Source organism: Mustela nivalis (genome assembly GCF_964662115.1).
Source record: "Mustela nivalis genome assembly, chromosome: 13".
Taxonomy (NCBI): domain Eukaryota; kingdom Metazoa; phylum Chordata; class Mammalia; order Carnivora; family Mustelidae; genus Mustela; species Mustela nivalis.
Window position 1 is genome coordinate 25,383,669 of NC_139032.1, and position 16,737 is coordinate 25,400,405.

At 35.9% G+C, this 16,737-nt stretch overlaps 1 protein-coding gene across 3 annotated transcripts in view; it reads right to left on the reverse strand.

The window, feature by feature from the left end:
- Positions 1–16,737, reverse strand: part of GKAP1 (G kinase anchoring protein 1) — a 79,672-nt gene that overhangs the window by 8,099 nt on the left and 54,836 nt on the right. For 2 of the 3 annotated variants that reach the window (XM_082695259.1, XM_082695260.1), the window contains exons 8-9: positions 13,607–13,756; positions 2,736–2,837 (exon numbers count right to left, since the gene is read on the reverse strand). In XM_082695259.1, coding sequence (XP_082551385.1) covers positions 2,736–2,837; positions 13,607–13,756 — 252 coding nt within the window. The remainder of the gene's footprint in view (positions 1–2,735; positions 2,838–13,606; positions 13,757–16,737) is intronic. The other variant, XM_082695261.1, reaches the window with a different exon arrangement.

Here is a 16,737-nt window from a genome sequence, read left to right on the forward strand (position 1 = left end):
TTACATCAAATGCCAGTAAAGATGGCTTTTACTAAACACTATCCAGTAAACTGCTAATAATAAACCAGTAATGACATTCATAATGTTGCAGACAATACCCTGAACAGAAATAAACACCACAGTAAATACAAAGGGAACAGAACTTCTGAGAAGCTTAGGAATGAATGAGGGAGGTAAGTCAGACAGACACATAAAAATATGAAGGGGAAAATATACATAGTTAACTACAAGTATATTTACTATGAAAATTTATCCACTGTGAATATGAAACTTTCTAAGAAATTCTCTAACAGGGCCTCAATCAATGTTAATATCTTGCCAAACTCTATATCCAGCTCAAGCCTTTTGTCCAAGGTACACATCAGTGTCCCCAGAGACCTCTCATAGCAGACTTCAGGTGTAAAATCAGCCCATAAAGCAAAAATTGCAAATGAGGAAAATCACCTATGAAAAATCCTAGGCTGTCCATAAAAATAGCATATATAGTTTTGTATATACAACCAGAATAGCAAATGTATCTATAAAAACAAAACATACTAATGTCATGCATTTTATAAGAACATAAATGAAATATACAAGACCCTTAATAGTATTTTTAACTTCATGAAAAAGAGAGCACTTAAATTAAATGATACATTGTGACTTTAGCTACATTCTGAACATCTATGCCTACATCTATTGCCCTTTCAAACTTGGCATATACAAAATGAGATACAGGTCCCCTCTGCCCAAACCTGTTCAAAATGTGCTTTTCCTCTCACACTCCACACCTGTTCATTGCTTTACTACAGTGTCTTCACTTCAGGCCTCATGCATATATGTATATATATATCTTATATACATCTTATAAATATATCTATATACATCTTATATTTCAGCCAAATTTTTAGATAAGAATTGAAGTATATGTTCATTTAGCACCAGTCCAATGGTTCTCGTTGTGGTTCTTTTTTTTCTGCCTACAATTTATGAAGCTTTAGGTTTATTTATTTAATTCTATTTTCTTCATCATGATAAGAGTACTCTTTAATCCCCATCACCTATTTCTCCCCATCCCTCCCCACACCTCCCCTCTGGTAACCATCAGTTTGTTCTCTATAGTTAAGAGTCTGTGTCTTGGTTTGTCTCTCTTTTTCTCCCCTTTTGTTTTGTTTCATTTCTCAAATTCCACATATGAGTGAGATCATATGGTGTTTGTCTTTCTCTAACTTATTTCACTTAGCGTTATATGCTCTAGATCCATCATTGTTGCAAATGGCAAGATTTCATTCTTTTTATGGCTGAATAATATTCCATCTCTCTCTCTCTCTCTCTCTCTCACACACACACACACACACACACGCATGCTGCATCTTCATCATCTTTGTTGTGCCCAACAAAAGAAAAGGGAAATATAAATCACAAAGAAAAAGCCAAGGGAGATGGGTGGATATAGTCCAAAAAGGCTTTAGCAGGGATGATACTTAAAGGCATGTGTAGCAGAGAAAGGAAAATATCATCAGAGCTGGGACTTGATTTATCATTTTTTTCACTATTACATTGTGTGGGGCCCAGAAAAGTACTTGACACATTATAGGCACTCAATAAATAACTGTTGGGTGAATAAATATTAATCAAAAAAGAATGACAAAAAAGATGAATAAGAGATTTTTTGAAAAGCCTAAGAAGTGCGTAGAAGAGTAACATGTAGGTTTTGGTTTTAAAAAATTTTATAAATAACAAGTGTTGGCGAGGATGTAGAGAAATTGGAACCTTTGTGCATTGATCATGGGAATGTGAAATGGTGCATGTGCTATGGAAAACAGTCTGACAATTTTTCTAAAAGTTAAACACAGAAGTACTTTATGATCCAGAAATCCCACTTTTAGGTATACCCAAAAGAACTGAAAGCAGGGGCGCCTGGGTGGCTCAGTGGTTAAGCCGCTGCCTTCGGCTCGGGTCATGATCTCAGGGTCTTGGGATCGAGTCCCACATCGGGCTCTCTGCTCAGCAGGGAGCCTGCTTCCTGCTCTCTCTCTGCCTGCCTCTCTGCCTACTTGTGATTTCTCTCGGTCAAATAAATAAAATAAAAAAAAAAAAAAAAAAAAAAAAAAAAAGAACTGAAAGCAGGAACTCAGATACTGGTATACTAATGTTCATGGCAGGAATTGTTCAAAATAGTGAAATGGTGGAAACAATGCAAGTGTCCATAAACAGAACAAACAAATTGTAGCATATATATACAACGGACTATAAAAAGAATGGAATTCTGATACATGCAAAAACATGGATGAAACTTGAAAACGTTACACTAAGTGAAATAATTCAGACACACAATGACAAATACATGATTCCACTTACATGAGGGATCCAGAATAAAGCAAATTCATTGGGATTAGAGGTCACGGGGGGGCCGAAAGAAAAGGAAAATGGGGAGCTATTTAATGGCACAGAATTTGGGTTGATGAAAAAGTTCGGGAAATAAATAGTGGTGATAACTACACAACACTGTGAAGATAATTAATGCCAATGAATTATACACCTAAAAATGGTTGAAATGGCAAGTTTAATGTTATACGCATATTCACATGATTAAAAAATCATATTGCAATTCATATTTTATATTAGTGAGAGTTTAAAAACCTAAACTGCAGAAATATTTCTATTAATCAAATATTATATATATATTGACATATAGGAAAAACAGAAAAGTGTGATTTTATAGAATTAGTTCACAGCAGTAAATAATTACAAACCTCCCATTGAGTGATCACATTTTTCAGCTTCTGGATTTCAGCATCCTTCCTTTCAAGTTCCAACTTTAGTCTTTCAATTCTTCCATCTTTCAGAACTACTTCCTATGGGAGAAAAACACTATTTTAGAATTAAGATAGTTCTGGGGCACCTGGCTGGCTCAGTCAGTATAGCATGTGACTCTTGATCTCAGGGTTTTCAGTTTGAGCCTCACTTTTGGTATAGAGATTACTTAAAAAAATAGTATCTTAAGGAAAAAAAAAAAAAAAGAAAAAAACCAAGATAGTTTTTGAAATTAGTTTTTGGAATAGTTTTGGAAAACCAATTCTGGTTTACAATATTCCTCCTCTGTGGAAAGTTTAACAGGAAAACAATTCTGATTTTCCTGATTTCAGTTCATTTTCTAGAGCAACCTTAAACTACTGACTACATTTCTACTTCTACTCAAATATATAATTGTAATTATTACAGTGAAAGCAAATAAGATATTTATGATTAATCTCAAACTACAAACATGACAGCATAATATCAAAGCTTCAAAAATTTTTTTTATTTTTTTAAAGATTTTTATTTATTCATTTGACAGAGAGAGAGAGAGAGAGAGATCATAAGTAGGCAGAGAAACAGGCAGAGAGAGAGGAGGAAGCAGGCTCCCTGCTGAGCAGAGAGCCCGATGCGGGGCTCGATCCCAGGACCCTGGGATCATGACCTAAGCCAAAGGTAGAGGCTTTAACCCACTGAGCCACCCAGGCGCCCCAAAAGCTTCAAAATATTTCTATACTGGAATAAACATTAAAAGTACTGTTAGAAGTTCTTCTTAGTCTATCTTTAGAACCCAAAAGAATTTAAAACTTATGAGAAAAAATAAACAGTAGCAAGTTTTTATAATTATAATTATAAAAAGTAAATAACAAAAAACAAACCGCAAAATTAAGAACTTTTCTCTAAATCAGCAATTAGCAGACAGAAAATACAACTAGAAAAACCATTCCCCCCAAGTTGCTATAAAAAAATCCCTAAAAATATAATTCAGAAAGTTTTAGGATCTATAAAGAAATTTGTAAAATATTGAAAAGGACATGGAACAAATTATGTTTGTAGATGGGAAGACTAATTGTTACTTTGTAAATTTAATAAAATTTCTATTGAAATTCTAGTCAAAACTTCATCTGGAAGAACGCAGGATAGAAACAAAAAGTTAAAGCAATGAAGGAGAATTTGCCTACCAAATAACTGTACACCAAACAGCAAAAATAGCTACAATAGTATGGTCAGGGCACTTGAGTTGACAGAGCAGTGTACCAGAAAACAAAGTCCAGAAAGAGATTTAAGATACAAGAATTTATTGTAATATAATTACGGTATTTTAAAGACACGAGAAAAGGCTGAATTACAGAATAAATGTAGGTTATAGGATAAGTGGCTAACAGAGAAAAAAAATCAGGTTAAATAAATCCTTGACATCTGGTACCACACACCCAGATAATTTTAAATGCAGAAAAATCATTCCAAAGTCAAATGAGAATATAAATTGGTTCTATTTATCTAATGAGTGATGTGGCAACATTAACTTATTCTAAAGATACTCTCTGAGCACTAGCTACTAGGTATTGCATGTACTATGGTGAAGAGAACTGAAAAGACACTCGCTCTCATGGGACTTGTCCTGGAGGGGAAGCAGATATAAACATAAATGCTGCAATTAGAAAGCGAGGTTTAAGCTATGAAGAAAAGAAGCATGAAGAAAAGTGAGCTCTCTCTGATGTAGTGACATTTAAAATGGACTCTGAGTGATGGGAAGGAACTGGCTAAGCAAAACCTGGCTAAGCAAAAAGAGATTTCCAAGTAAAAAGAACCATATGTTTAAAGGCTCCAAGGCAGGAAGGAGCCTGAAAAAGAGGCCAATTTGGTTGGAGTTTAGGGAGGGGGTAGATAGGGTAGGACAGAGGACTCATCTTGGAGGGTCTTGTGAAACCATGAAGGAATTTGAGCAGACTATCAGCTTTCTATTCATGCTACATTTATGTTTTTAAGGGATCACTTTGGTTGCCGTGGGAAATGCATCAGAGTTGATAAAAGAGGTGGAAAACACCTTTAATTGCTACTGCAAGCCCACGTCAGTGAAGATTATGCCGAGATCAGAAGCAGTTTAGATGGAAAGAAATGTATCTTGCGATAAATTATTTGAGAGCAGAATCTACAGTATTTTATTAGCAGTTGAATGTGGCAGGTGAGGATGATCACTTCAAGATTCTAGTTTAAGGGATAAGGAGGGGGTGGATCCAGATTAGAAACACATATAATATTAGGCCCAAGAATTTCACTACTAGGAATTTACCTTAAATAGATAAGTGAGGTGGGGGCGGATATCTATTTGTGTTCACTGCAGATGTATTACAAAAAACTAGGCATCAATTTAAATGGCTAACAATAGGATATATACTAAACATATGGTAAATTTATAAAACTGAAAACTCTGAAATCACTAAAAATGATATAGAACTATAAATATATTCACATGGTCTCAATATTATGACACTATATGCAAAGAAAAAATTCTGGAAGGACATACATTAAAAATTTACTAACTCTTAGGATATTTATTTTTGTGAGATTATGGAAATTTCACCTTATTGTTTAAAAAAATCCTTTGATCAAAATTGCTTTATACTGAGTATAGAATCACTGAGTAATATAAAATATTATTCTAATTTTGAAAAAACAGAAACACATAAGTATTAAAATAAAATCTACGTGAATAAGAATATCATCTTTGAGTAGGAAAGCCCTTCTGAACATAATAGGAAAGCCCTTCTGAACATAATACCAAATGGAGGAAACTAAAAGGAAAAGCCAATATATTTAACTTGATGAATAATCTCCTTATTATTATTATTTAGTACTTAAAAAGTACTAAAACAAAATCTAAAGATAAATGAAACCCTTATGGTTTGCCTCCCTCTCTGTTTTTATCTTATTTTATTTAAACTGGAAAAAACAGCCACAACCATATGAAAGGCATATAACCAATAAACATGAAATATACAAACTCAGTAGTAAACAAAGAAATGTTACAACAAACTGGTACATTTAAAATATTTTTTTCTCGGGGCGCCTGTGTGGCTCAGTGGGTTAAGCTGCTACCTTCAGCTCGGGTCATGATCTCAGGGTCCTGGGATCGAGTCCCGCATCAGGCTCTTGGCTCAGCAGGGAGCCTGCTTCCCTCTCCCTCTCTGCCTACTTGTGATCTCTGTCAAATAAAAAATTTTAAAAAACCAAACCTTTAAAAAAATAAAAATAAAATATTTTTTTTCTCATTTTGGGGTACTGGAAAGCAATTTAGTTATTAAAAAACTCAATTGGGCGCCTGGGTGGCTCAGTGGGTTAAGCCGCTGCCTTCGGCTCAGGTCATGATCTCAGGGTCCTGGGATCGAGTCCCGCATCGGGCTCTCTGCTCAGCGGGGAGCCTGCTTCCCTCTCTCTCTCTCTGCCTGCCTCTCTGTCTACTGTGATCTCTCTCTGTCAAATAAATAAATAAAATCTTTAAAAAAAAACTCAATTACTTCATGTTGTAAGAATTATTACTCAAAATGCTCACAATCTTTAACTAAAAAGTGGTCCATTTAACAGTTTCTACATTATTTGGGAGGGGGGGGGGAAGTATATATCTAAAGAAAAGTAGGACCAAAACAAACTATCAATAGTTTTCTCCAAGTGAATAAATTTAAGGTCCTTTTTCCCACTGCATCTACAAACTGGGGACAGTATCTACCAACTTCATAGCTAACTGTGCAAATTAAATGAAACCACCATTTGAAGTACTTAATATAGTATCTGGCAAATATATAGTAAAACCCTCAAAGATTAATTTTTGCCATTATCATTTCTCTACATATCAGTAGTTCCCAAAATTTCTTTAACAAAGATTACTTTCTGGGATGCCTGGGTGGCTCAGTTGGTTAAGTTTCTGTGTTCAGCTCAGGTCATGATCCCAGAATCCTGGGATTGAGTCCTGCCTGGGGCTCCTTGTTCAGTAGGGAGCCTGCTTCTCCCTCTGCCTCCTGCTCCCCCTGCTTGTGCTCTCTCTGACAAATAAATAAAATTTAAAAGAAAAAAAGAGATGACTTTCCAGGGGCGTCTGGGTGGCTAAGTTGGTTAAGCATCCAATTCTTGGTTTCGGCTCAGGTCATGATCTCAGGGTTCTGGGATTGAGCCCTGCGTCAGGGTCTGTGCGCAGTGGAGAGTCTGCTGGAGATTTTTTTCTTTCCCTCTCCCTCTGTCCCTCACCACTGCTTGCACACTCTCTTTCTTAAAAATAAATAAATCTTAAAAAAATAAAGATCACTTTTTTTTAAGATTTTATTTATTTATTTGACAGACAGAGATCACAAGTAGGCAGAGAGGCAGGCAGAGAGAGAGAAAGGGAAGCAGGTTCCCTGTGGAGCAGAGAGCCCGATGTGGGACTCGATCCCAGGACGCTGAGATCATGACCTGAGCCGAAGGCAGCGGCTTAACCCACTGAGCCACCCAGGCGCCCCTAAAGATCACTTTTTAAAAAACAAAACCATACTGTTTAAATGTACATTCATATTTTTATTAACATATAATTTATTATTTGTTTCAGGGGTACAGGTCTGTGAATCATCAGTCCTACACACTTCACAGCACTCACCATAGCACATACCCTCCTCAATATCTATCACCCAGCCACCCTATCCCCCGCCCCAGCAGCCCCTAGTTTGTTTCCTGAGATTGAGTCTCTTCTGGTTTGTCTCCCTCCCTGGTCCCATCCTTTTTCATGTGCATTCATTGCTATTAAGTCTTATATTTCAATTAATAAATTTTAGAAATATTTTCTAAGTAGAAAATGTTATACACTAAAATGAGGATACAAGATAAAGTTCATGTCCACAAAGGATGAGTAATCTGTTAAGAATGATAATAAAAATGTACTTGTGAAATGTGCCATAAGAAAAACAAAATGCTGTGAGGTATAAAAGGAAGGAAAGATCACATCCAGATTTTCTGTTTTTGGTGTGTGGGGTAGAGCAGTGAGAGAAAGCTTCAGGGAGACGACAAGCGACATGAATCTTGAGCAAAGCCAGGGAGGATAGAGCATTCTGTAATAGGTGTGCTTTGCTCTGGCTAGGAGAAAATCTGGGAAAGAATATGGCTGAAGTTTAATTAGGTTGAAACTATACCATAGAACAATGATTTTATACTTATTTAACAGTGATCCACATTAAGGAATGTTTTAGATCATGACCCAGGATACGCACGGGTCGGTGCATGAATATGTACTTAAGTGTGTATGCTGTGTATGTATACGTAGACACACAGAAACAAATTTTGTAAAATACGAATAGATATAATATATTCTTGGTATTTTTCTTTTTTTCCCTATTATCTACTGTATTTTTCTACTACCTATCTATAAACCTACTAAATTGATTTCTGGATGGGTTATATGAGGGGGAAGTCTCAGTTTGAAAAGCACAGCCTGAGGACTTTACATATCAGGGCAAGGATACTATACTTGATTCAGAAGACACTGAAGTTTAAGGACTTGGTGTGGCATGGCAGAAGTTATGCTTTTTAAAAAGTCATTTGGTCGCAGTGTAGAAGAGAAATTACTCCTAGCGTTAGAAGGCAGGAGGCAGAAAGAGTTGTTAAAACTTACTGAAATAATACCAGTAAGAGAGAACCTAAAATAGAAACGTGCTCATGAAAATGGAAGAGAAGATAGATTTGAAAAATATTTCATCGATTAAAAACTCCCAGACCTTCAAAAACAGAAAAGTGAAAAAGGAAGTTTAGAGTCTATGTATCTGGATAAAATGACAGAACCAAAAAACAAAAATGATGTAAGTCAAGCCAAATGCTTAGTTTGGAGTAAACTATGGACCTGAGTTTGGACACAGTGAGTATAGTTATCAACAGAGCAAAAGAGCAAGATACACAAAGACAATGAATAAAACAGCTCTGAAGTCCATAAGATGAGCAGTGGATGATCTACCCAATGCTGGTAAAGTCGTGGACAATGTAGTAAGCTCATAGCCTACTTCTAGAAGACAATGTTGATAAGAAGATGTTTATATCCTTTGATTCAATTACTATCTTTTTTTCCTTTTCCTTTTTCTTTTTTTTTGTTTTCTTTAAAAAAAATTTTTTTAAATTTCTTTCCAGTGGTCCAGAATTCATTGTTTATCCACCACACCCAGCACTCCATGCATACGTGCCCTCCATAACACCCACCATCATGCTCACTCAACTTCCCACCCTTTTCCCCTCCAAAACCCTCAATTACTATCTTTTAAGAATTTTTTCAAGGAGCACCTGGGTAGCTCAGTCAGTTAAGTGTCTGATGTTTGCTAGGGTCATGATCTTGGGTCATGGGACTGAGCCCCATGTCAGGCTCTACACTCAGTGGAGAGTTTGCTTGAGATTCTCTTTCCCCTGTCCCTCTGCCCCTCCCCCCCACTCATGCACACTCCCCCCACAAAATAAATAAATCTTTTAAAAAATTTTATTTTATTTTAAGATTTTATTTATTTATTTATTTGACAGAGAGAGAGATCACAAGTAGGCAGAGAGGCAGGCAGAGAGAGAGGAGGAAGCAGGCTCCCTGCCGAGCAGAGAGCCTGATGCGGGACTCGATCCCAGGACCCTGAGATCATGACCTGAGTCGAAGGCAGCGGCTTAGCCCACTGAGCCACCCAGGCGCCCTAAAAAATTTTATTTTAAGGAGACGTACCTAGCTGGCTCAGTGGGTAGAGCATGTAACTCTTGATCTTGGGGTTATGGGTTTAAGCTCTACACTGGGTAAAAATCACTTAAAAATATAAAATCTTAAATTGGGGATGTCTGAGTGGCTCGGTCAATTAAGTGTTCGCCTTCAGCTCAGGTTATGATCTCAAGGTCGTGGGATCAAGTCCCACATCGGGCTCCTTGTTCAGTGAGGAATCTTATCCCTCTGCCCCTGCTCGTGCTCTCTCTCTATGACAAATAAATAAATAAATCTTTAAGAAAAAAATGAATTTGTTTCAAGAAAATAATTCATAGAAAAATTAAACATAGGAAGATGTTCAATGAATATCAAGTGACCAATTCCATACAACCTAAATATTCAATAATAGGGCAATGAATGACCAAGTGAATTATACTATATTGACTTGACAATATAATGCATGGTTTATAAAAGGGGCTATGAAACTAATTGCTTATTATTATTTTCAAAATACCTATGCATGTGACATTTTCCTTTAAAATCAGCATTCAAAAATGAAACCATATGTTAAGAATGGGTGAATTAGAGTTGATTTATTTTTGTACCTTTAACAATTCCTGAGTATATTAATGTATAGTAAAAGAGGATTTACGGGTGTCTGGGTGGCTCAGTTGGTTAAGCAACTGCCTTTGGCTCAGGTCATGATCCTGGAGTCCCAGGATTGAGTCCCACACTGGGCTCCCTGCTTCTCCAGCTGACCTCCCTCCTCTCATGCTCTCTCTCTCTCATTCTCTCTCTCTCTCAAACAAATAAATAAAATCTTAAAAAAGAAAAAGGATTTAACCATGGCAGAAAGAAGAGCTTGATTTCTTTGAAAAAGGAGTATAATGGAGAAAGGAAGGAGATAAAGAAAGAGAGAAATATTTCCCCATTACACTCAATGATACTGGGAAAATCCTAACTGTTTAATTATGAAAGATTTTGCATACACAATAGAAATATATAATGACACATGAAGGTAAAAAGAAAATAACCCAATAGGTAGATTAAGAATTTGAACATTACGGGGCACCTGGGTGGCTCAGTGGGTTAATCTAGGGTAGAATTTCTAGAACATATGGTCTTCCCATCATCTTCAACTTGAAAAGTTAATACCAGTTGCTAGATTCTGGCGGACAACAAGGGAGAGGCCAGTAAAATGGTCCAAACTTTCAGCTATAAGATGAATCAGGTCGGAGAACTAATGTACGCCATAGTGACTATGGTTGATAACACTGCATTATTGCATAATTGATGTTTTAAGAGGCTAGAACTTAAACATTCTTAAAAAAAAAAAAAGATAAATATGTGAGATGGTAAATGTGTTTAAATAGATGGGAGGAAATGTTTCACAATGTTTATGTATATCAAATCATCATGACACGCATTTTATTTTTTATGATGTATATTTTAAGTATCTTACAATTTTATATCTCAATTATACCTCAATAAAGCTGAAAAAAAACTGTTGCACCTTTACACACACACAAAATAAAAACTTAATACCAAACTGTTTTCCAAAATGGTTATACTAATTTACACTATACCAACGGCAGTATGCTACTGTTGTTCTATACCTTTAACAATACCGAGCACTGTCAAATTCTTAACACTAGTCTTCAACTTCATTCAGTTTTTCCTAGGCACTGCAATGAAATTATCATCATAAAAACTTTGTTCTCTGTTTTAAAACCTTCAAAAATTCTTTAGTGTCTACTAACTAAACCATAAATCAGGCCTTTGATCCTCCCACAATCTTTTCCAACCTAACTTGCCAAACACACTATTCTCCTCAAAGGTCCTTCTGTTTTAATTAGGTTGGCTTATACTTCACTGCCTCCATACTCACAGCATTCTAGTTTCTTCTCCCTCACCTGTGCATATTCAAATTCTACTGTTCTGTACATTCCAATTCAAAAGCCATTTTTTCCTAAGAAAGCCATCTCTGATCTCCATTCTTGTGAATTACCATGGCACTTTAGCAATATATCTTTTTTGAGACACAACATTTTCTACCGTGTACAAAACAATTATATATTGAGTACTATGTACAACATACTCTGATAAAAATTTAAAATCTTAACTACTAATTAATTGCAACTCCTAACAATAGTACATGAGAGGCAAGTAATTTCTTCCCAATAGAAAAGAACTGATAAGCTACTGAAGCTGTATTTTGTGTTATTAGGTTTGATTGACTTCAAAGTCTTTGTTTTTGGTTTTGCTTTGGTTTTATTAGATCATTAACATTACTTGACTGAATTTTTATATGCCCAGATTTGTCCTACGAAGGATTTGAGACACCTATTTGCTGAAATACACAAATATAATTCTTTCTATCCAAAAATAATCTGAGATGGTTTAAAAAAATAAAAAAGATATGGACCACAAAGAGAAGAATCATAGTCGATGAAAAAAGAAGCAGCACATATCCTAACCATAAATGCTAACCTTGTTGCATGGATCATACAAAAAATTTGAGGCAAAACTTCAAAACATTAAATTTAATTCAATGTTAGAAAGGAAAAAGTTCACAAGTACTTCTTGTACAGGCAAGGATTTCCTGCCACTAAGTTGAAAATAGATTTCCATGCAGAATTATGTTAGTGTTATTTATAAACCCATCTTACTGTTGCATTAAAATAAAAAGGGTCTGACTTCTTTTGTGTCCTATATAACACAACACAGTTGGGTGTTTAATTCGTTGAGTGACTGAATTTATCAATCTTAATGAAACAAAGAGCTCATGTCCACTGGAGAATAGGAGGATGGGAAATGGGCTTTTAGATTTTGGAACAGCCACTCTAGGAATCTGTCAAAGTCAAATTGTACAGAATTGCTGAATCATTTATATTGTACACCTGAAACTAATGTAACACTGTAGGTTTATTATAGTTCGATTTAAAAAAAGAAAAGAAAAGAAAAGAAAGGTGAACCAAAGGACTATTATGTGGAAATGAAGACCTGGCAAAGTTACATTGCACTGATTTTCGGAACAGAACAGTAGCATTGTCTTAAAATATGTATGTATTTTCCAGCAACACCTGGCAGCCCAGGAATTAAATCAGAATAGGGAAAGTGGGCAATACTGCGAAAGCCAGTGCTGTGCACCTACAGGGGAAGAAGAGAAAACCAAGGAGGTAAAGGGAAAGCACTACTGCTGAACACCACTGAAACTGCTCACTACAAATTTCAGGCTGAGAAGTTATTGATGGATTGGAGGTCAATACATGGTAAAGAAAACGTACAAGCTTAAGAATAAGTTAGACCCAAAAAGGGGGGTAAATAAAACAGAAGACTAGCAGTTGTGGTGAGAAAAATAAATGCATACTTATAGGTCTCTTTTGATGAGATCTTTTCTTTCTTTTTAGTTTTTGAGTAATGTATTTAAAATGTGAATACCATTTTTAGCTTGCAGACAAGAGCTTACAACCCCTGGTCTACAGATTAAAATTCCAACTTCTTTGTTCCCCTTAAAAAGACCTTCCTAATCTAAACCCAAGCTATTTCCCTGGCCCTGTCACCCCAGCCTCACACTCTGTGCATCTCAGTGCAGAACCTTCTATTTCCTGAATATTCAGTCTAAGGCTTGTGCAGCTCTTGACCTCTGCTCTTGCACTTCCCATAGAGCCCCTCCATTTCTCTGCTTACAGTTTATTCATCATTCAATGTCTATCCCAAATGTCAATTCTTCAGACACCTTTCACAATTCACAACTAGGAGGGAGCTAGTACCTTCTCTATTCAAAACCTCATTTGTATTGTTAATCTCTCCAGCCTTCATCATGCTGAATGATATCTCTATAGGTCTGCCTCCTCTTATCCCCACTGCTCTGAGTATCTAAGTGAAGGGCAGTCTCACCCATCTCAGTTTTCCCACTCCCCTATACTGGTGCCTAACAATACACAGCACACACTTGATAAATATTCAATGAATGGGGTACCTCATACTTGTTAGTAGAAGTATCTATGCATGATAATGACTAATATCCTAAAACTGTAGCATCATATCATCATAATTGGATTCTACTGTTTTAAGTTTTTTTAAAAAAGGAAAATTGCATTTTAATTTCACTATGATTTTAAGAGAATTTTCTATTTTACATGCCTGGTTGTGTTCATGAGCTGCGCAATTATCTGTTCCATTATATTCTGTAAGCTGTTCTCTTCTTTTTTCTCTAATAAGAATTTTATGAACATCATCTTCCAGTCTATTGAAGAATCCTCCATCATGTGATAAAGTCTGAGAACTCAATTCCTGTCAAAAATGAATTATGATTTACTATGATTCAACACAAAAGTATATTCATTTAATAAACCTAGTCAGCCACCAGAAGGTTGGAGAATGAAAGAAAAATGGTAACTAGGAGACAATCAACCATCTGATTCTTCTCTATCTCCAGAAGAAAAACATTAGACACACATTGTTAAATGTCCTTTTCTTCTTATTCTTTTTTTTTTTTTTAGGTTGGGTATTGCTTGATTTAAAAAAAAAATTTTTATCCATCTACTGTATAATTTGCCCATTTAACAAGCACATTTCCATGGCTTTTAATATATCCAGAGTTGTGCAACCTTTTATCAGCCCCCAAAACAAGCCCTGAACTTTTAGCAGTCATTCTCCATTTCTTCCTAATACCTACCCCCTCAGTTTCCCCTGCACAACACTAATCTACAGTCTGTCTGTATAGATCTGCCTTTTCTGGACATCTGATATAAATGAAAGCATATAATATGTGGTCTTTTGTGACTAGTTTCTTTTACTTAGTACAATGTTTTCAAAGTTCACCTATATTATAGCATGTATCAGTACTTCAGTTCTGCAAATAATATCTCAATGATGGATACATGATATTTTACATCTCCATTCATTGGTTGATGGACATTTGGGTGGTTTCCACTTTTGGACTACTATGAATAATGCTACTATAAACATTCAAGAACAAGTTTTTGTGTGGCTATGTTTTCAGTTCTCTTGGGTATATATGTATAAGTACAACTGCTGGAACATATGGTAACTCTGTGTTTAATTTTTTGAGGAATTGCCAGATAGTTTTCCAAAGTGGCTGCACCATTTTATAGTCCTATCAGTAGCATATGAAGGTTCTAATTTCTTCACATTCTCACCAACACTTGCCTTTATCTATCTTTATTGATCACAGCCATCCAAGTGAGGGTCAAGTGGTATCTCACTGTGGCTTTTAGCTGCATTTCCCTATGGCTAATGGTGCTGAGCATCTTTTCATGTGCTTATTGGATATTTTTATATCTTTTTGGGAAAATGTCTACTGAGATCCTTTGCCCACTTTTTTAACTGGATTTGTTTTCTACTTTTGAGTTTTAAGAGTGCTTTATATATTCTAGATACAAGTCTCTTATCAAATATATGATTGGGAAATATTTTCTCCCACTCTGTGGGTTTTCCTTTCATGTTCCTTTTTTTTTTTTTTAAAGATTTTATCTATTTATTTGAGGGAGAGAGATAGTTCCAGCATGAGCAGGGGAGGGAGAGAGAGAGGGAGAAGGAGAAATAGACGCCCCACTGAGCAGGAAGCCTGATGTGGACTCTGGGATCACGACCTGAGCCAAAGGCAGGCACTTAACTGACTGACCCACCCAGGTGCCCCATCCTTTCACATTCTTGGTAGTGTCCTTTGTATTACAAAATTTCTGAATGTTGACAATGTCCAATTTATGCAAGAAACTACTACTTTACTCAAAGTTCTGAAAATTTACTCTTATAATTTCTTCTAAGAGCTTTATCATTTTAGCTCTTTTAGACATTCAGGTCTATAATCCACTTTGAGTAATTTTTTTGTGTGTTTGGGGTGAACAAAGGATCCAAACTTATTCTTCGGCATGTGGATATCCAGCATTATTTGTTGAGAAGATTATTTCTTCCCCATCAAGTTGTCTTGGCATTCTTGTACAAGATCAACTGACCATAAATTTAAGAGTTTCTTTCTGGATTCAATTCGGTTCTGTCAACCTACAGGTCTACTCTTATGCCATACCACACTGCCTTGACTAATGTAGTTCTGTATTGCTCCATCTTGCACATTACATTTAAAAAATATTTTCTACATAAATTCTACATACTCGTTATAAAGAGATAAGATTTTATCACAATCTACTCAATTACATTAAATTAGATATTGTACATGTTCTCAATTAAGGTAGCATTTCTTCTCCAACTTCTTATTATAGAGAGAATGAAAGGGGTGCCTGGGTGCAGTCAGTTAAGTGTCTGACTCTTGGTTTCAGCTCAGGTCATGATCTCAGAGTTGTAAGACTGAGCCCAGTGCTGGGCTCTGTGCTTAGCAGAGTCTGCTTGAGATAGTCTCTCTCCCTCTCCCCCATACCCATTCTCTCTCTCAAATAAATTTTTTATTTTTTTTTAATCTTTTAAAAAAAATAGAGAGACTGAAGAAAATACTCTTCTTACTCTCATTAGTTTCATATATGTCCAACAGTCTTGAACTATAACACTCAAACTTTACCCATTTTAACTGTATTTGTAAGCAAATAACCCAAAAGTTCAAATTCCTTTCCCTATATATTATCTTAGAAAGTATTTGAAAGAAACAAAAATGTGAATCACTTCTTAATAAACAAATATTAAAAATATTTGTACAGCACATTGTATTTTACAAAGCACTCATGTAAAGCATCACTTTGACTCTCACTAACAGCATAAGAGATTGATAGTGAAAGAATTATTATTATTCACTAAAGTTAAATAACTTGCCCATGAGTTATTCCATTGCTAAGTGCTACACATACAACTCAAAGTCTACTGCTTCATAAAATATGGCCAGTACATTCTAGTAAGATTTCACTTTAAATAATAACTACAACAATGCTTAAAACAGTGCTAAGCTTCTACTCCTGGGTATTTACCAAAAGATACAGATGTAGTGAAAAGAAGGGCCATCTGTACCCCAATGTTTATAGCAGCAATGGCTACGGTCGCCAAACTGTGGAAAGAACCAAGATGCCCTTCAACGGACAAATGGATAAGGAAGATGTGGTCCATATACGCTACGGAGTATTATGCCTCCATCAGAAAGGATGAATACCCAACTTTTGTAGCAACATGGATGGGACTGGAGGAGATTGTGCTGAGTGAAATAAGTCAAGCAGAGAGAGTCAATTATCATATGGTTTCACTTATTTGTGAAGCATAACAAATAGCATGGAGGACATGGGGAGCTAGAGAGGAGAAGGGAGTTGGGGGAC